The sequence below is a fragment of the Rana temporaria genome, chromosome 2 (genome assembly GCF_905171775.1).
Source record: "Rana temporaria chromosome 2, aRanTem1.1, whole genome shotgun sequence".
NCBI lineage: Eukaryota > Metazoa > Chordata > Amphibia > Anura > Ranidae > Rana > Rana temporaria.
The window spans coordinates 404,695,907-404,717,601 of record NC_053490.1 but is presented as its reverse complement, the minus strand read 5'-3'; the positions used below and the strand labels follow the sequence as shown (position 1 = coordinate 404,717,601).

Below are 21,695 nucleotides of genomic sequence, written 5' to 3'. Positions count from 1 at the left end.
ATAAATCCTGTATAATAATAATAATATTCAGACTGGAAGGAAGTGGTATATGATGAATGCACTCAAGCGGAGTGTGGGATGTTGCGTTACACCCCCCTACCCTTTTAGTAGTATATTCTGCTCTTTTGTTTGCTCTCTCATTGGCTGATTCAGCTGCTGTAGAGCAAGGGATCTTCGAACATAATATACAATGCATATAAGTAGGGTTGTTCCGATACCGATACTAGTATCGGTATCAGGACCGATACTGAGCATTTGCGCGAGTACTTGTACTCGCGCAAATGCTCCCGATGCTTCTGCCGATACTTTTTTTTTTTTTTTAAGGTGATGAGCGGGCGGAGAGGGGGCGGAGAGCGGGGGGGTCTGAGAAGGGGCGGAGAGTTAGCTGAGACCGTGCTAACTGCTAAGAGTGGGCGGAGAGTGGGCGGAGAGCAGGACGGAGGAGCCCCAGCAAGATCCCCAGCAAGATCCCCACCGCGGAGCGCAGCTCCATCATCCATCCTTCCCACAGACACCTGTCATCCCCGGACATACCGCCAGTACAGAGCAAGGAGGGGGCGGGGCCACACAGACTGGAGAACTCCCGAATGTCAGAGGAGCGGGGCATGTCTGAAAGAGGGAAATCCCGGCCAGCCAATTGGATGGACGAGAGGTACACACTCACCAATTAGAAGTGTGGGCTGGGCACGTGGGCGTGTCTGTGGGCGGGTAAGTCACGGAACATGCTGCAAGGCATGTCCAGAACTACATGGATGCCTCAGATGGCAGCCAGGGAGAGGACACACACCAGCTCAGCAAGTTCCTCCTGTCCGCCTGGGTCGAGCTAGGTACTGGCACTGTGTGTAGCATGGGGAAGGGGGCGTGGCAGGTCTGGGCGGAGCTCTACACAAGTTTAGGGATTGCTGAGACTTGTAGTGCTGCACGATGGTAATGACAAAGACAGTGTGCAGGAGTTCTGTAGAGCTGGGAATGTCACAATAGAAGACCCCTGTAATCTATATACATGGGGGGAGGGGCTGTGTCTTAATGACCACTGACCTCGCACTGACCTTAAAGTGACCCTATCATTAAAGGAGAATCGCAGCCGAAACAGTTTTTATTTTATATTAGAGTATCTTTTTAACCATTTCAGCCCTGGACCATTTGGCTGCCTAATGACGGGCCATTTTTTGCGATTCGGCACTGTGCCGCTTTAACTGACAATTGTGCGACGTGGCTCCCAAACAAAAGTGCCGCCTATCAGTGCCATCTAACAGTGCCAGCCACCTATCAATGCCACCTGTCAGTGCCAGTGCTCATAGGTGCCACCTATCAGTGCCCATCAGTCAGTGCTATCAGTCCCCATCAGTCGGTGCCACCTATCAGTGTCCATCAGTCGAACTGACACTTGGCATTAAAAAAAGTATCGGTAATTGGTATCAGCGAGTACATCAAAATAAGTATCAGTACTTGTACTCGGTCCTAAAAAAGTGGTATCGGGACAACCCTACATACAAGTCATAGCTTACATCGGACTATGGACCCGCCTCATTTAACAGCGCTGGTGCGTAATGATGGATCCAGTGTTGTCACATAGTCCTCCTTATCTGAAAGTATCAGGTAGATAAAAAGCATCACCACCAGATGAACAGGGCACCAAGAGAGCAAAGGAAATGTAAGTATGGGATGCTGTGGTGGGGGCCGAGTAATGAAAAACCTTGTTATGCAATGGCAAAGCGCATGTTAATTTTTTCTATCTCTCTATTAAAGGTTGTTTTTGCATTATAAAAGTTAACTTTAAGATGTTTTCATCTTCTGCAGTTGCTAAAATCCATAAAGAGTGCTTACAAACCTTATTCCTGCTGATCGTCTAACCACTAAGTAGGCATCCACTGCATAGCAGAACAGCCACCAGAAACTTGCACTGTAGAACAGCTGTATCCACATCTGGAAAACAGGTGGTCCTGTTATCAGAATAACACATTCTCCGGCAAATACACTACAGTCAAAATAATATTAATATTCTAAATAATTTCAAAGGCTCAATATAGGCTCAATATTGCAAGAAAAGTTAGCGATCCCCTCCCATAATGTTGGAATAAAGTGGCGTTTGTTCTCCTTTTGTTTTGTTTATTATGTCTTGCAGTTCTAGCAAAATTAAGGCTAATAGCTACTTACAGAAATAAAAATTATCAAATTATTATTATTGAGAGATCTTTTTGGGGGAAAGATGATTTTTTCTATGCACACCTGCCTGTATAGATCTATGGAAGTTTTAAGTGGAACAGCTGAAAGACATTCCTGGCACTATTTATTTGGGGGGGGGGGGGGGCAGTTAATGCTTTACCTAAAAAGGGGGGTATCTGGAGGAAGTTGGGGAGTACCTATAGACACAAAGCTGTTTCCCAATCTGATTGTAACTGGACAGATTGGGGGTAAATATCATTTTATGAATGGCAACCATGACACTGACCTGCCTGGAGTTTGCATGTTCTCTCTGTGCCGGCATGGGTTTACTCCGGTTTCCTCCCACACTCCAAAGATATGCTGGTAGGTTAATTGATTCCTCTATAAATTGACCCTGGTGTATGAATGTGAGTTAGCTTCCATATCTGTTTTGGTGTCCCAATATGTTCAAGCTCTCCCTTGAGTGACATTTGATCTTCATCTGGATTCCCTTGGAAGAAAAAAGACCTTGGCTGGGTTTAATAGCCACAAGTGATATAGACCTTCTGTAATAGGAGGTCTAAGGAGCTGGTAAGCGGCCAATCTATGTGGTGGTGGTTCCTTTTCGTCTTTGGAAATCACATAACACTTTGGTGAACTCTATTGCACCATGGAATAATGTGGACTTTTATCACTTGGTGGACTTTCTTGCAGCGTGCTTTCTGCATGTTTAACCCTTTATAGAGCACAATTTTATTTTTGGGCTAATCTATTTATAGCAACCTTCCTCACACAAATTTCAGGCTGGTTTTATCAGTTGACAGAGAACTTGTCAGAAGTTATCATGCCGATAACAGAAGAACGAAGCAGGAGAAAGCCACTGGACTTAGTGCTTTGAAGAGAGATAGGAAAACACTGCAGAGATATGTGCTCAGCTCAAATTTCATAAATCGGGTTTACATCCACTTTAAGGTGTACCTCTACCCTTCTACTCCATCTCTGTCTCTTATGGGTCTTACAACCAACAGGCACACTAGGGTTCCATGGCTTCTCCCTCTCTCTTTCTTTGTCGGCTCTCTCCTACGGGACCGGTGACAGGGGTTCTGGCTCTTGCTCACTCTAGCACTGGCTCTCTCAGGGGAACTCTCTGAACTGGATCACTAGACCCTTTTAAATCAGGCAGTGGGCCATACCCAGACAAGAACCTGACAAAAAAAACAGGCAAAGCATTAACCCCAGCCCTCCCAGCCGGAACCTCACCCACTGACTGCTTCGGCCTGCTTACATATTTATCTGCAGACATTCATATCTCTACATTTATTAAATGTCCTGTATTTACAGAGGCAAAACTCAAAGCAGAGGGTTGAGTGTAATATGAGATATGAGTGGAGAGAAGGGACACACCCCTTCTACACAATCTTATAGGGAAACATGCACAGCTGCAACTGTCAATCACAGATGTAGCAAATCACAGACAGCAAACGAAAAATCTTCCGCTCCAGGTAAGAAACTCCAGGCACAATGAATAGTGTGAGACTCCTCACATGGGTGCAACCCGGCTCGCCTGCCGTAGAAGACTGAATAAGGAAAGAAATTGGCTGCACACCAACGTTCTTGAAGTCCATTCATTGAACATTCCATGCAAACAATGACACACACCACAACCTCTGTTGTGCATCCATTTTCTTTCCTAACTGTGAATCACTGGTCCTTTGCTGGAGGCTCCCTACCCCCATCTCCCTTAATCCCTTGTTGACAGAATTCACACTTAGTGTTTTGGCTTGAGGCAAGTACACCCTATAGAATGACATATTTTGTTTATTTTTCTTGTCATAGGTTTACAACCACTTTAACATAGCTTTAAAGTGAACCTGACATGGACTAAAAAGGTGCCTGTGGTAACATAAAAATAACATTACCACTTTATCATTCACGTCACACCCCCCCCCCCCCCCTCTTTGTTTTTCACCTTTTTTGTCTACTCTTCTCTAGTACACAATACCATGTGCAATGTATGAAGATGAACCACACAGATTTATGGGCATATATCTTATATTGTAAGGGGTTAGCTCAGTAGTGGGGGTGTGTGACCCCCTGGATGGGTTCACTACACAATGAACTATACAGAGAAACAGCCGAAGACGGTTGAAAACAAAGAATTTGGTTTATTCTTCCATCTTGCTGGAAACAAGTGCAAGCATCCAAACAGCATAAACAAAATCAAACATAAAATAAACCCTTGCCACTTGGGGCGTCTACCTTCACCACACAGGAACCTATCTATGGAGTCTGGCACAGCCTACTGCTGAGCAGACACTGCTGGTCATACAGCAGAAAAACAAATAGTCTTTTTGATTTTTATTACACAGAAAAATCAACAGCACCTCACCTCTTCAGAAGAATTTCTGTTCACTGCTCTTCTTCACTCAAACAGCCTCAGGATGCAGCAAACAGAAGTAATCCTCTGGATTACTTATAGAGGCCTTAATTGCCTCATTCTGAACAGCTGAAGTTTTCCAACGCCCTTAAACCTTTCTGGCTACTTCTGCAGCCGACGCGTGATAATAATTGGTGTATTGTCTAAAGGCAGAAATGTATGTCCCATCTGTGACAACACCCACAGATTTACCTGACTTCCTGTCACATACCCCCCCTCTTGTTTCAACCCTAGGGTTGGGACACAGGTTGCCAGACAGGCATGCACTCGGGACAACCCATCTGCATTCCCCATTTTAGCACCGGGGCGATGCGTTACCACAAAACTAAATTCCTGGAGGGCCAGGAACCACCTATTTATTCTACTATTGGTCTCTTTGTTCTGTGCCATCCACTTCAATGGGGCATGATCCGTCACCAGTTCAAACTGTCTACCCATGAGGTAGTACCGGAGAGAATCCAAAGCCCATTTCACCGCCAAGCACTCTCTCAATGGTGGCATAATTATCCTCATGGGGCTTCAACTTTCGGCTGAGGTACATAACAGGGTGTTCCTCCCCCTTGATAATCTGGGACAGTACAGCTCCTAACCCCACATTTGACGCATCTGTCTGAACCACGAAGTCCCGTGAAAAATCAGGCGAATTTAAAACTGGCTGACTACATAAGGCCTGTTTTAAAGCCTGAAAAGCTATTTCTGCTTCGGAAGTCCATTTGGTCATGACAGACTCCTTCCCTTTGGTCAAATTGGTCAGGGGAGCAGCCTGTGAGGCAAAATGGGGGATAAGTCGGCGATAATAGCCTGCGATTCCCAAAAATGCACGAACCTGTTTCTTGTTGGTGGGACGTGGCCAATCCTGAATAGCCTCAACTTTGTTTATTTTGGCCTTGATTAGACCTCTTCCAATGGTATACCCCAGATACTTCGCCTCTTCTAGCCCAAGGGTACATTTTTTGGATTGGATGTAAACCCGGCTTTCCAGATGAATCCAACACAGCCTGAACTTTTGGTAAGTGTGAGTCCCAATCCTCACTGTGGATGACAACGTCATCGAGGTATGCAGCAGCATAGGCTCTATGAGGCCGAAGGGTCTTATCCATGGTGCGTTGAAATGTGGCGGGAGCATTCTGTAACCCAAAAGGCATCCTCCGATATTGGAAAGATCCGTCTGGAGTTACAAATGCTGTTTTTTCCCTGGCCGACTCTGAGAGAGGAATTTGCCAACAACCCTTGGTCAGGTCTAACGTCGTCATGTACCGGGCAGTGCCTAGGCGATCAACCAGTTCATCTATGCGGGGCATAGGATAGGTGTCAAACTTAGTGATTTGATTCAGGCGGCGAAAGTCATTACAAAACCGCCAACTTCCATCTGGTTTGGGCACTAAGACAATGGGACTGGACCAATCACTCTTTGACTCTTCTATCACCCCCAGCTCAAGCATTTTTTTTGCTTCCTGGCGAATTGCCTCTCGCCGGGCTTCTGGAATGCTATAAGGCTTCAACTTGACCTTATCCCCTGGTGTGGTGATAATGTCATGTTCAACTCTGGAGACCCAACCTGGCAGGTCTGAAAACGTCTCCTTATTACGGAGCATAAATTCTTTAACCTCCTGTTGCTGAGTTTTGGATAGAGTCTCCGCTATCCCAACTTCAGGGAGAGCCAGGTTAAATGGAGCAGAAAATCGGGTAGTCTTAGCGACCAAGGACTCTCTATCCTTCCATGGTTTCAGCAAGTCCACGTGATAGAGCTGCTCAGGTTTTTGTCTTCCCGGTTGGCTAATTTTATAATTCACCACCCCCATTTCCTCCAACACTTCATACGGACCCTGCCATTTGGCTAGGAATTTACTTTCGACCGTGGGGACCAGCACCAACACCCTATCACCAGGTGCAAAGGAACAGACCTGGGCCCCATGATTGTAAATCCTTTGTTGCGCCAATTGGGCTTGGGCTAAATGTTCCTTCACAATCGGCATCACTTGGGCAATTCTATCTTGCATTTGGGCCACATGTTCAATCACACTTCGATGAGGGGAACTCTCACTCTCCCATGTTTCCCTGGCAATGTCCAGTAGGCCCCGGGGGTACCTACCATACAGTAGCTCAAACAGAGAGAACCCTGTGGACGATTGGGGAACCTCTCTTATGGCAAACATCAGATACGGGAGCAGATAATCCCAAATCTTTCTGTCTTTATCCACCACCTTCCTCAACATTTGTTTTAAGGTTTTATTAAACCTTTCCACTAACCCGTCTGTTTGAGGGTGATATACTGATGTACGTAATTGGGTCACTTTCAGGAGTTTACAAAGTTCTTTGGTCACCCTAGACATAAACGGGGTGCCCTGGTCAGTTAGGACTTCCTTAGGAAGACCCACACGGCTGAAAACCTGAAATAACTCTTTGGCAATGGTTTTAGCAGAGGTGTTTCGGAGAGGAATCGCTTCTGGGTAACGGGTGGCATAGTCCATTATTACCAAGATGTGCTGGTGCCCTCTAGTAGACTTCAGTAAGGGGCCAACCAAGTCTATGGCGATCCTCTCAAAAGGGACCTCGATAATGGGCAGGGGTACCAACGGGCTGCGGAAATGTGGCATGGATGCAGTAATCTGACACACTGGACAGGAAGAGCAGTACAATTCCACTTCCTTAGTGATCCCAGGCCAATAAAACCTCTGGGTGATCCTCTCCCGGGTTTTTTTCTGCTCCCAAATGTCCCCCAAGAATGTGCCCATGGGCCAGTTCCAAAACCATCTTGCGGTACGGTTTAGGCACTACCAGTTGCTCAATGGTGTCCTCTATCCTCTGTGACACGCGATATAACAGGTCCCTTTCAGTAATGAAGTAAGGGAGGGAAACTCTCTTGTCAGGGTTAACTAACCCCCAATCTATCTTCACTACATTCTCCCGGGCTCTTAGCAATGTGGGGTCCCTCAATTGCTCAGTGATGAAATGTTCTCTGTGCACCTCGAGGTCATCAAACCCTATCGGCCGCTGTTCCTCTTCTGAGGTAGCAGGCTCCTCCCTAGGGACTGGTGTTTCCCCTGCTAAGACTGAGAATGGAAACTCAGGAGAATCCTCACAGTTAGAGGTTTCTGGAGTAGATGTTTCAGGCTCAGAAGAACCACCTACTGGGGAATCTGGGCAGTCCCAGAGTTCCCAGAACTTTGGGAAATCTCTTCCCACAATGGCGTCATGTGGCAGTTTGGGAACTAAACCCACCTGGTGACACAAGAGGGAAGTTTCAAAGGAAACCATAGTCACCGGATATTCTCGAGTGTCCCCATGTAAACAAACTACAGCCATTTTCCTAGGATGCAAGGTTTTTCCCACCACTAGATCACTTTTTACTAAGGTGACCAGGCTACCTGAATCCAACAATACCACAACATCTTTACCATCTAAGCACATTCTATATAAAGGTTTCTCATTTCCCTTTACTGCAGTGCATGTGGTTGCAAAAAGGGACCGTCGTCTCTCTGTCAGAAAGTCACACTGCATGGGTTCATCACCCGCTGGGCAAACCGCTGCTACATGTCCCTCTTCCCGGCAACGGTAACAAATAAACCTTCTGGTCCTCTCCTGTGGGATGGGTCTTCCAGGCCGCTCTCGCCAAACATTAGCAGTAGTCCCGATAATTCCTCTAGTTGCTCCTTGGTTCCTCTCTCCACCCCCATCCCTTGATGCAGTCTTACCTATAGGTGGGGACGGTCTGGTCTTGGAGTGGAAAGCCTGTGCGTCTCTGGTGGAAGAGGACAAATTATCTGTTGTTAGGTACCTTTCAACCAGGTCTACAAGTTTGTCTGTGGTTTCCGGACCACCATGATTCACCCATTTCTGCAGGGTGTTAGGAAGAGACCTAAGAAATTTGTCCATGACTACTCGCTCCAAAATTTTTGGTCCGGACAGAGTTTCTGGCTGCAGCCATTTCTTAGCCAAATGGATGAGGTCATACATCTGCGACTGAGGTGGCTTCTTCAGCTGATAACTCCAATTGTGGACCCGCTGAGCACGGACATCCAGGGTTACACCAAAATGTGCCAATGTTTCCTCTTTTAACTGATCATAGTTTTTTGCATCTGCAAGCTCCAAATCAAAATATGCCTTTTGGGCTTCTCCAGATAATAGGGGGGCCACTAGTCCAGCCCACTGTTCTTTAGGCCAACTCTCTCTTTCCGCTGCTCTCTCAAACGTGGTAAGAAACATCTCCGGGTCCTCATCTGCAGTCATCTTTGGCAATAAGTGTCTTACCCGAAAAGTGTGTATGTTACTGGCCTGACTCCCAGCCTCGGTCTGCTGTCTCTGAAGCTGTGTCACGATGGCCTCCATTTGCTGCTGGTGTCTCTGTTCCAAGCCTGCAATGCTCTCTTGGTGAGCCTGTTGTTGCGCTGCAATGCTCTCTTGGTGAGCCTGTTGTTGAGCTGCGTGAGCCTGTTGTTGAGCTGCATGAGCCTGTTGTTGAGCTGCAATGCTCCGCTGCAAACCTGCATTCGTCTGCTGTTGATTTGCATTTGCTATAGGCAGCTGTTTCAGTATCTCCTCCATTTTGGGCTTACTTTAACTGCCCGCGGTACTCCATCATGTGTAAGGGGTTAGCTCGGTAGCGGGGGTGTGTGACCCCCTGGATGGGTTCACTACACACTGAACGATACAGAGAAACAGCCGAAGACGGTTGAAAACAAAGAATTTGGTTTATTCTTCCATCTTGCTAGAAACAAGTGCAAGCATCCAAACAGCATAAACAAAATCAAACATAAAATAAACCCTGGCCACTTGGGGCGTCTACCTTCACCACACAGGAACCTATCTATGGAGTCTGGCACAGCCTATTGCTGAGCAGACACTGCTGGACATACAGCAGAAAAACAAATAGTCTTTTTGATTTTTATCACACAGAAAAATCAACAGCACCTCACCTCTTCAGAAGTATTTCTGTTCACTGCTCTCCTTCACTCAAAAAGCCACAGGATGCAGCAATGAATGAATGAATGAATAAAAGAATGAATGACTTGTATAGCGCAACGCATGTGAACTGAATCGCCTCTGGGCGCTTTTTCCAGCCAGTATCTGCTTGGCTGGTGCGGTAATTTTTACCCCGTAGGATCATGACACACTAGGGACACACAGTCATACACACATATACTGGGCCAATTTGGACGAGATCCAATTTACCTACCAGCATGTCTTTGGAGTGTGGGAGGAAACCGGAGTACCCGGAGGAAACCCACGCAGACACAGGGAGAAACATGCAAACTCCAGGCAGATGGTGTCGTGGTTGGGATTCGAACCAGCAAACCTTTTGCTGCTAGGCGAAAGTGCTACTCACTGCACCACTGTGCTGCCCCTGTGCTGCAATCAGTAGTAATCCTCTGGATTACTTTTAGAGGTCTTAATTGCCTCATTCTGAACAGCTGAAGTTTTCCAACGCCCTTAAACCTTTCTGGCTACTTCTGCAGCCGACGCCTGATAATAAATGGTGTATTGTCTAAACAAGGCAGAAATGTATCTCCCATCTGTGACAACACCCACAGATTTACCTGACTTCCTGTCACAATATGTATGTACATCTGTTAATAATATTCCTTCAGGCCAAAAAGTTCATGGCGAAACTACAGTTCAAAAGGTTGTTCCCAAATGGGCTTAGTTCTTAAGGTTTCGTTTCAGCCTGATACTTACTATATATAAGCAACATACTGTATTCCCCAACTTATACTGTAAGTTTATCATTATCTTGCATTAATTATTTGTTGCAAATGTACCTGCATATGACGTGTTGTGCATGTTATCTTCTGACTCTCTTTTCAAAAAAAACAAAATGTTTAAAAAAAAAGGTGCCTGGGATAACATCAGTGCTCAAGTGCAGGTATCAAGTCTTTAATACACGTGGCCCTTTGGACCCCCTGGATCTTTGGTTTAGGCTGTAACTGGAGCCTCTCTAAGTTTAGGATTATGCCCCCAACTCTCCTGATGCCAAAGGCTTCTCTTTGTCATTTTACTGTCAAATACCAGAGCCTCTGTTGCCCACTTAGGTTCTAATTGTAAATTTAAATAAATGGATCTATAATTTTAGATTTTTTATCTGTTCTAATTTGGTGGATCTCTATGCACAGTTGTACACTAGTGAAGAAGGGAAAGATTTTAGAGGAAGCCTACTAATCATTATTTACATCTCTTAACCTTCAGTAGGAATTCTTATCTGCAGAATTTCCCAAAACCAAAACCGAGGTGGGAATGGAAAAAATCACAAATTGTATACTGGAAAAAGTAAAAAAACAACCAACTAGCTAAATAAAACTCAACAAAATCAAACTTTTTATATCAACAACTCCTATGGAATAAAAATATTCAAACTTACCGCACTTCCAACACAAAAAGCAGCGTGTAAAACATTGGTACTGTTAATTTCTGATACATTGCCAACAAATGATGGAGCAGATACCCATACCGTTGACCGAAGTATAATACCTGAAAAGACAGTTACACGATGAGTATAAGGTAAATTAGACCAAAGTTCCAAGGCATTGGAGAAAAATGGTCAGGAATGTTTTTTGGAGTGCACATGCTTGTTGAGGACCAAAAGGAAATGAATAGTCAAAAGTACCACAATGAGCATTGATCTATCAAACAGCCAGTCGCTCGCACGAGTCAAACATCCTCAGAAAATCAGCTATCTGAGTAGTACATAACAATGACCAAGATCTTCCTCTCACACAGCTGATCAATTAAATTTCATAAGTTGACATATTATTGAGCATAATGGGTCACCTCGAGAATTTGGATACCTCAATGGGCAGGAAATATGCTTGCTTGCCTGCACACAATTATATTTATTTTTATTTAAATAAAAACTTTAAAGGTTTTGGGTCAATTCTGTTTTAATATTTTTTTAAGTGTATGTGTTTTTGTGTTTTTACAGTTGTTTTATGTGTTTGTTTTTTTTTACTTTCTATGTATAAGGTTTTACAAGTGAACATTAACTATTTAACATTGGATTACCAGAGCATAATGGAGTAGCTTAAAAGCTTTAATGTTACTTCAAATAAAAAACTTAAAATTAGATGTCTGATAAGGGATTATGCATTGTGAGTGTAATAAAAAACGCTTTACAGCAAAGTTAACCCCTTTCCGACCGCCACATGCCGATTTACATTGGCAGAATGGCACAGGCAGGCAAATGGCCATACCTGTACATCCCTTTGAATTCGCCACCATTATTAGTAAAAAAATAATAATAATAAAAATGCCATAAACCTATCCCCTATTTTGTAGACACTACTAACTTTTGCGCAAACCAATCTTATTGCGATTTTTTTTTGCCATAAATATGTAGAAGAATACATATCGTTCTAAACTGTGGAAGAAATTTGATTTTTTTTATATATTTTTTGTCTTGAACCTTGAACTCCTTTCTCCTTCCATGAACTTCTTGATTAAAGCTTTGTCTCTGCAATTCCTGTTTGCCAGATTATTGTGCTCTCTCCAGCCAGTATCTCGCTCCTGTCTTTCCTGTTGCCGTCAATATTTTGCTATCACTCGTTATTGACCCTTGGCTTGTTCCTCCAACTATGCTTCTGCCTGATCCTAGCATGCAACTACTCGTTACTGACTTTTTGACTTGTTTACTGACTACACTGTTTGATATCTACCTGCTAATCCGCTACTGGACCCCAGATTGCTCACCTCCTGGTGGAGTGATCCTGATGACTGCAACCTGGTACTAACGCACACCAAAATCTATCTCCACCATCAAGAGCTCTGGTGAAAACCAGTTAGTACTTGGACTCCACGCCTCAGGTGAGCAACCTGTGTACCTATCCTGCTGGTCTATGGTAGCTCCGCTACTGTTATAGCAGCTGGTATTTGAGCCTGACCCCTCATCATGACAATCTGCACTCCACATAAATCAGCGGGCAGGTGTAATGGCTAGAGATGGAGATGATGGCTTTGCTATTGACCTTTGACAAAATATCAGACTCGTCAATCAATGACTTTGCTGTTTAGCCCGCTTAGATTGCACATTTTGGAGCAAAAATGCATGTAAAACTTATGCATGAATAATGAAACTATTCACTATGTACATGCTTGGGGAAGGGATACGCTTACTTTACAGACTCCCAGTGGTCATACCTCCCAGCTTTAACAGGTGTCCCTGGTTCCCATTTGAGATGGGAACCAGGGACACCTATTAGCAAAGGTATGTAGGCATAGGACACACACCCTGCCACGCCTCCTTAACCATTTCATCCCCGGACCATATTGCTGGTCAATGACCGGGCCACTTTTTGCGATTCAGCACTGCGTCGCTTTAACTGACAATTGCGCGGTCATGCGACATGGCTCCCAAACAAAATTGGCGTCCTTTTTTTCCCACAAATAGAGCTTTCTTTTGGTGGTATTTGATCACCTCTGCGGTTTTTAGTTTTTGCGCTATAAACAAAAATAGAGCAGATATTTTGAAAAAAAATATATATTTTTTACTTTTTGCTATAATAAATATCCCCCAAAAATTTATAAAAAAAACAATTTTTTTCCTCAGTTTAGGCCGATACGTAATCTTCTACATATTTTCCGTAAAAAAAAAATCACAATAAACGTTTATTGATTGGTTTGCGCAAAAGTTATAGCAATTACAAAATAGGGAATAGTTTTATGGCATTTTTATTAATATATGTTTTTTACTAGTAATGGCGGCGATTGGCAATTTTTATCGGTGCTACGACATTATGGCGGACACTTCAGACACTTTTGTCACATTTTTGGGACCATTGGCATTTTTAAAGCTATCAGTGCTACAAAAATGCATTGATTACTATAAAAAATGTCACTGGCAGGGAAGGGGTTAACACTAGGGGCGAGGAAGGGGTTAAGTATGTTCCCTGGGTGTGTTCTAACTGAAGGGGGGTGGACTGACATGGGGAAATGACAAAATCGCTGTTCATACATTGTATGAACAGACGATAGGTAATTTCCCCACCTGACAGAATCGGGAGCTGTGTGTTTACACACACAGCTCCCGGTTCCCGCTCTGTAACGAGTGATCGCAGGTGATCGCACCCGCCAGGCACACGCGTCGTTACCAGGGGCGAGCAAGGGGTGCGCGCCCCTATTGGCTGATTCGCGAGATGATGTAATATTACATGATCTCGCGCAGCCGAGCCGACCTGACGCCGTAAAACTGGTCGGCAAGCGGTTAAAGGAGAATTATATAAAAATGTATTAGTTAAACACACAAGTGCTTTTTTTTTACCACTACCATTCCTTTACACTGGTTTTTGAAATTTACAAATGCAGCAATTTAGAAATAAGATGAAATATTTAACACTGGGAAACACTTTTTGAAAGATATAAAGTGTATTTTATATAGACCTTTATAGATGAGCCCAATAACAAATTAAGAGGAAAGATGGAAGAGGTACATTGTTCCAAATCAGGGACAGACCCTCAAAATCAGGGACAGTTGCCATTAGTTGTAGCAACTTTTGAGTCCCAACACTGAAATTATGCTTTTCCCAATAATTAGTATAAATTTTACAGTACATGTGGATCAGCTATTCTTGAAATGTTACTATTTCACCCATCATACTGTACTGTGTTAGTCATTAGAAACATTCCTTCAGCTTAATTGTTGGGCTTTAAGTCCTTCAGGCATAATAACATTTAAGCAGCTGAAATACAATGATCTGTAAAATGGACATTACATAAATCAATAGAACACCCAAAGATAATATTTTAGGACAGGATTAACACTGGAAGGGTAACTCAAGAAGAACTTATTATATCTCCAAATGTGAGACATCCTCTCCACAGTCCCCATTACAATGGTGTCCTATGTATTCTCCATCCGATTCTCCAAAGAACTAAAATTTCCTCCAAGTTTCGATTTATAACAAAACAAATTGCACATGTCTAGTCAGGGGATATTTCTGACCACTAATATAAGGATATGCTATAAATGTAGTATACTTTTATTTATTTCTATATGTACAACTTACTGATCACTGCGAGCTGTAGATATAATAGTTTAGCAAAGCTCACCCTAGCTCTACCACATGTTGAAGGATAAAGATATAATAGTTTCTACCAGGGGTTCCTTTAAATATGAAACTTATTTTAAGGGTTCCTCCTAGGTAAAGGGTTGAGTGATGTTAATCTCTGGGTTATGAAAGCTATCAAACAATAACAAAGTTAGGAATGTGCACTTCATTAATAAAGGCGCAAATAAACTCCCATTAATCTTCAAAAATTCAAAGAAATGCACTACATTTACACATAACTAGTTAAGTCTCTTGCTGATAACTCTTCATTATAGAGCAGTTATGGAGAACTTGTTTCACACATAATGAAGTCTAACTGTCCCCTGGGGCCGGATTAGTAAACTGGTCTAATTGATGCAATGACCCTCATCCTAGTAGCATCTAACCATCAATGTCCACATATGTTTGCACTAACTTGAAATACTGAATGGGAGATCTGCACAGTTAATGCATTTTAAGGTTATATTTTCATAATTGCTGTGTGGAACAACTATCAATCAATTATCTAAGGCAATCTCCCCTGGAAGAAATCTAAGTACAGTACATGCAGGCCATGCATGTGACTCGAGGAAAGATCTTACATGTGACACTGGCCAAAAACGAAGTCTTTTAACAATCTTGGTCTCATGGCCTTTCAGATAGTTTGCAGACTGACCTAAAGGTCATTAAGGCTCCATGCACACTGGCAAAAATATCTATGCTTCTATGGGAGTTTTGTTTTTCTGTCTGTAGAAGCAGCTCAATGTTATCCTATGTGTCCATGCACATTAGGACCATTACAGGCATATTTTGAGCTTAACGTTTAGAGGCAGGGAAAAAAAAACTCCTGGTTTGCGTTTCTGATTGGAGTTTTCTGGCAGAAAAAAAGCAAAACTCTCCTAAACTCGTCTGAACTTTGTACAAAAAACGCTCTATATGAGCGTTTTTTTTTTTTTCTGCCAAGGGAACTGGTATTTTTTTAAGCCTAGTGTGCATGGAGCCTTAAGCATAATTAGATGTCAACTGAAAAATGTATGGGCTTACCCTGACTTTAATGCTCAATCACCTGCTTCAATATTGTTAAGAGCCCATTCACAGTAGAAACTGCACATTTTTTCCTTGCATCTATGCATACATTTAAGGCCTCGTACAGACGAGGGGATCTCCGCTGGAAATGGTCCGCCGGACCGTTTCCAGCGGAGATTCCTCCTCCGGATTTTGATCCGATGGCTTGTACACACCATCGGATCAAAATCCATGCGGAATATATCCGCGGTGACGTGTCGCGCCGTCGCCGCGACGATGACGCGGCGACGTGCGCGACGCTGGAAGGTAAGTACTTCCACGCATGCGTCGAATCATTACGACGCATGCGAGGGAGGGGAGCGGACAGATTGATCCGGTGAGTCTGTACAGACGACCGGATCAATCTGCTGGACACGATTCAAGCGGATAGATTTCTTAGCATGCTAAGAAATTTATATCCGCTTGAAATCGATCGGCCGGACGAATCTCCGCGGATAAATATCCGCTAGGCCGTACAGACGACCGGATTTGTCCGCTGGAACTGATCCGCGGATCAATCCCAGCGGATAGATCCAGTCGTGTGTACGAGGCCTTATGTGTGTTTTTATGTGCATTTACATGCAGTTGGTCCGTGTTTTTCTATCTGCATTTGTCCTGTGAGGTCCCTTCCATTTTCTTTCTTTCTCTAGGCTTTCTTTGTGCACTGTGATATGTTGGAGAGCATTTATTTGCATTACTTTTTGTGGGTTTGCGGTGCGGAAAAATGCAGCATGCTCTACTTTTTTTTTACTGCAATAATCTGAACTATGCCCATAAGATTACCTAAATGTTTGACTGTCTATGCAGTTGGAATGCAGACAAAAATGTATCTAACTGTAGCCAACTGCATCCCACTTCATTAGGTGTGAATAGGCCCTCAGATGAAATGGAAAATCAAGTTGCACAAAAAGGTATTGTCACACGTACACCATTATCATGTGAGTTAGCACAGTGCTTTGAACAGGGCAGTTTACTTAACCACCAAAGAGGAACATTAAAGCTGAACTCCAGGTACGATATTTATTGCATACTTTCTTAAAATAACGTACTTATTTTCCAGCTATTTTCGGATGGGGCGATGGGTAAACTGAAAATCGCTGTAGTAATTGGTGCTACTACAGTGATAACGATGACTAAGCTATGACTAAGCACTAGCCAATAGTGCGAAACGTGTCAGATGCATCCCTCATTTTGCTGTGATTTGTAGTGTTTACTATTTGTACCAATAAAGGCAACCATAAAGGTTTTTTTCTGGAGTGCGGCTGTCCATACACCCTTTCTATTTTTGATTACGATGATCATCCTGGTCCTCCTTAGGTTCTATGTGACCAGCTTTCCCACTGCACACTGACCACAGCAGGTCACTCGCTCAGCACTGCTGCCATTCAGGAGTACCCTTTGTATTTTTTCAGTAAATACACAGATTCTTTGATTGGACAAGGTGGTGAAGTAGGGGCAGTGACATCACAATCTCCACCTTGTCCAATAAGGGAACTCCTTATATTCATTGAAAAAAAATACAAGGTGTTCTAAGAAACACAGCATTGTCAAGTGAGCAACCCCCTTTGGTCAGTGAACAGTGGGGAATCTGCTCACGTAGAACCTGAGCAGGACCCAGAAGATCACTACGATTGGCTGTTAGGGCTGGTTCACACCACAGAAAACGCACTTCAGATCCATTTTGAATGCATTTCTGCATGCGCATTTTTCACACGTCCTGGTGCATTTTGATGCGTTTCTAGGTGCATTCCAAATGCTTTTTCATTTTTTTTTCAAAGTACAAGGGTCTTTTTATGCATTTTGATGCTTTCCAGTGCATTCTCCTGTATTTTTGATGCGTTTTCCTGCATTCCAGTACAGTCCAGTGCAGAAAAAATGCAGCATGTTATACTTTTTTTCTGAAACTGGAACTGGAACACCCTGACCACACTGGTGTGAACTATGCCATATAACATACTTTCCGTTTTTGATGCAAAAAAAAAATGCACTGGACTGCATGTGGTGTGAACTGGCCCTTACTATGCACCATGTATAAAATATGTATTCTAACATTGTGCTAAGCTGTGTAAGAAAATAAGACCATACCTGGACTTTAGCTTTAAATTCACTGAACACACCCCAAATACAATATTGCAATTATTTGAATGTGCAGAGTTCCTAAAAAATCTGATCATCTGTCATAAAACTGAAATATACACAGAAAAGGTCATAGTAACTCAGACAGGTGCTCTTTATGACAATAATGTAAATTATCTCAAGGTTTCAAATGGCTAAATAACCAGCATGCTGAAAATGTTCTACTGCTAGGTCTTCAGATATGCATTTCCCAGAAATACTCATGATGACCAAGAGCAGAGCTTTAATTCCCAAAAGATTGTCCCATGTACATTCAACATAATACAGGATCTTGATATCATTGAAAATATTTGAATACTAAAGTAAACATTACTCTTGCTGTTGATATAATGCTAGACACAAGTAAGAATTATTCTTATGCAAAGCGTTAAGTCATACATAAATATAAAAACATGCATGCAAATATTAACACATAAAATATCTGGATTACCTTACCTAAACAGCCAAGCATATCACATACAATGACTAAGAGGAGGATCTTTGATGAGGAAGGTTTAGGCAAAGTGGATCTCCCTTGTTTCCTAAAGCCATGCTTTGTTTTAGGCAGCATTTGCACAATGGTTAATAAGAGACTGATCAGACCACTACCAATGCACAGGGAGCTAAATATGTTAGGTTCATAATCCAGGACAAATTGGGTGGCAGGATCTCTATTAGGACAGCAGAAAGTCTCCAGCCGCGGGGAAGCCATGGCCAGACTGGAAAAGCACGTCAACTACACACAAGTCAGGAGAGGAAAGAACTGACTTGTAGGCTTCATTCTTGAGAGCTGTTCATCACGAGTTTACTCTGATCATGTGCCTTACAATCCCTGCAGCTATGTCTCTGCCCTCATTCATTGAAATATCAGGAGCCCAGGCCAGGTTGTAGTAGGTATACCTCCCACATTTTAATCATAACTCTTTACTAAGCAATGCTGCAATATAGGCATCGCCTATAAAATAATACCTACATTTTATATACATTCATTCAGGAAAGGTAACAATAATTCATATGGCTATGCTGAAACTGACAACATTAGTATTCTGCTAAGTATAGCTGAGAAAATCTAGTTCTACTGCTTTCCTGTTTAGGCTTGTTGACACTAGAATGCAAACCTTTGTTTTCATTTTGGATAAAGTAGGAAAGAGTTATAACCCCTGTCAGTTTTCCTGCCATCTGTGTCCCATTGGGGAGATTTTCCTTCACTTCCTGTCCTATAGCCCTTTTAGGCTCCACTCGCCTTGGTGGTCCGGTCTGTCTTTGTCGGCTTACTCCACGTATATCACTCTGGATTCCAGTTCCAGACACTTTAGTAATTCACCATTCACCAATATATTTTTTGTCACATTTAAACACAGTTTTGTACTCACTTACCTTGGTAACTTGTCTTTAATTATTAATGTTTACCACCCTACTCATTTCTACCCTCCATTGATTGGACTTTACTGACACTTTCCAATTATCCAAATTTCCAGCCCTTTACCAAGTGCACAATACATATCCATATTGCTGTTCTTAGCAGTCCTCCTTTGTTTCTTTCAGCACCCACGGTCACTCACGATAATTTTCACTTTTCGGTAATTTATCCTCCATGGAAGTTGCTCTTATTGGGCCTCAGGCCACCCACATCACCTCAGCTCCTGGCCAAGATGCTCTCAGGAGGTCTCTGATCTCTAGTGTCATATCCTTATCACATAGCTACACCTGTAAGTATTTTAGAGAGAGGGGGTTTTATAGTCTAATTTCCATTTCAATCTTCATGCCAATTTTCTCTTCCCTTGACAGGATCAGACCTTTTAGATATCCTTTTCATTATATTATGTAACAGCAGTGGTGAACGGGGTGAACCTCAACTGCGGTTAGCAAAGTTTTTAATGCGCTCCGTTATGTGAGAACTCAGTATTAAGCCCCAGGCATCACTCCACACAAACAGGAGTTTGGGGGGTCTCTACATCATCTCTCTCTCTCACATAAAGAAAGGCATTGAGCTACTAAGGATAGACGCATTAAAACATGCGACCAGAGCTTATCGTTTAAAATATATTATTTATGTTTAAAGATCAAAATTCCAATACACCTCTATATGCAAGTTATTATCAGCAAGGGAACCCAGGCATCACTCCACACAAACAGGAGTTTGGGGATTCTCTACATCATATTACTATGAACATATAGAGATGTATTGGGCCACTATAGGAGTTGATATGGGAATACCATCAACCCTTAGCATAGAAAGGTTAGAGCGAACATATTCAATAATTTAGGACAAGGCCTATAAGTGATTTGTACTTATGTCAAGCCCGTAGTAATAGGAGTTGTAGTGACAACTAGTAGTTGCGTATGAGAGGCAGTATAGCTCAGGTAATAGTAGTTGCATGTAAGAAGGTAATATAGCTTAGATACTTATAGTTGCATATGAGAAGCAATATAACTCAGGTAATTTGGAGGTAGTTGTCCCTTTAAGGTATTCCTTAGCAAACAGTCCTTAGCACAATAGTATATCCATCACAAGGCATAATACGTAATAGCAGTAGTATTAAATAGGACAAAGCAGCAGATCTTCCTATGGCACTACAAGTGACACAACAGCTACTTATCCGTTTGCAGGCTTATGGGTAGTAAGCAGGGATTCCGTGGTGTAAGGTGTTCAGCAAGGAAGGCCTCAAGGTTGTCCCCAGCAATCGCTCTGTGTTGCAGTAGATGTAACAGCGCTAAAGGAGTAGTTGTATCGTGGATCGGTGTTGCAGCATGGGGAGCGATGGCACCAATAAGAGTAGCGTGGCCAAGCTACGGCTGACAATAATAGAACGCTGTCTGTGTATCAGGTGAATGCCTTTATAGGCAGGAGACAGGTACCAGACAGCTGTAGTGCATTCGGTAATTCGAAAGGAGCGCTGTATAGTGCGATGTACTTCCACGTTCCGGGGTGGAACGCACAGGGCGCCACGCTATGACGTTATCGCGCGGGCGTCGTAATGCGTTCCAACGCGGAACGCATTACAGGATGAACAGGCGCGAGGAGCACCTGTTACATAATACATTCCATACTCAACCCACGTGCATGCTCCTGAAGAGTGGATCAATCTACGAAACGCGTAAAACTATCAAATGCCGTTGTTATGTACTGGAACGTACCTTGTAGCCAGAGCCTAGTGTGCAGGAAGAGGCCTCTCTTACAGCACCGGCTCTGGAGCTGCTGGAGTTGGGACAGCAAGCTCGGGAGTGCGGCGAGGTAGGAGTGCCTGGTGATGATAGCAGCTCGGCACGGTTGGTGGTCCTTCGGGACGGTGGTTGCAGGAGACAGCGTCTCTGGAGCTGGCACAGGCACTGGATAGCAGGAGCTGGTGAAGCAAACCGGGTAAGCAGATAATCAGGTGGGTTAAGCAAGCGTAGTCAGATTCAGGCACAGGGTCTGGTAACAGTGGGCAGGAGAGCAGAGCGGAGTCAGAGCAAGCCAGGGGTTGGAGTGGAGAGGGTCGGATGGTCAGACGGAGCCGGGTCGGTTTGAGGTAACAGGTTACAACAGGTCACAGATTTCACTGATACAACGCTGCAGATCAGACAGCAAAGTGTCACTGCAGCTGCTAGCTTTTTAAAGGCTGAGTGGCGCCAAGCGCGCATTTGGCACATATCCGTGTGCATGTGGAGCGCGCCTGCGCACATGAATAGGTGACTGGTGCTGATTCCGACCATTAGTATGTGTGCGCATGCGTGCACGCCGGAGCCTATTGGCAGGTCCCTGACAGCCGTGTTTCTAATAATCATTTGTATCAGTAGATATTTTTCAATATGTGTATTAAGTGATATAAGCTGCCTGCAAATATGTGGTCTTTACCTCTTTTGTATGTATAAATGTGTATATTTATATGAATTGTATTGGATTATTTATAATGATTCATCATTTCTGCTATGTACCA

The 21,695-nt window shown here is 43.3% G+C and overlaps 1 protein-coding gene across 1 annotated transcript in view; it reads right to left on the bottom strand.

Annotated features, from left to right (window-relative positions):
* Positions 1-18,693, bottom strand: part of GPR143 (G protein-coupled receptor 143) — a 66,572-nt gene extending 47,879 nt beyond the window's left edge. The window contains exons 1-3 of the mRNA XM_040338143.1: positions 18,232-18,693; positions 10,938-11,047; positions 1,832-1,926 (exon numbers count right to left, since the gene is read on the bottom strand). Of these exons, the coding sequence (XP_040194077.1) occupies positions 1,832-1,926; positions 10,938-11,047; positions 18,232-18,487 (461 nt within the window). The 5' untranslated portion in view covers positions 18,488-18,693. The remainder of the gene's footprint in view (positions 1-1,831; positions 1,927-10,937; positions 11,048-18,231) is intronic.
* Between the last annotated feature and the right edge of the window lie 3,002 nt (positions 18,694-21,695).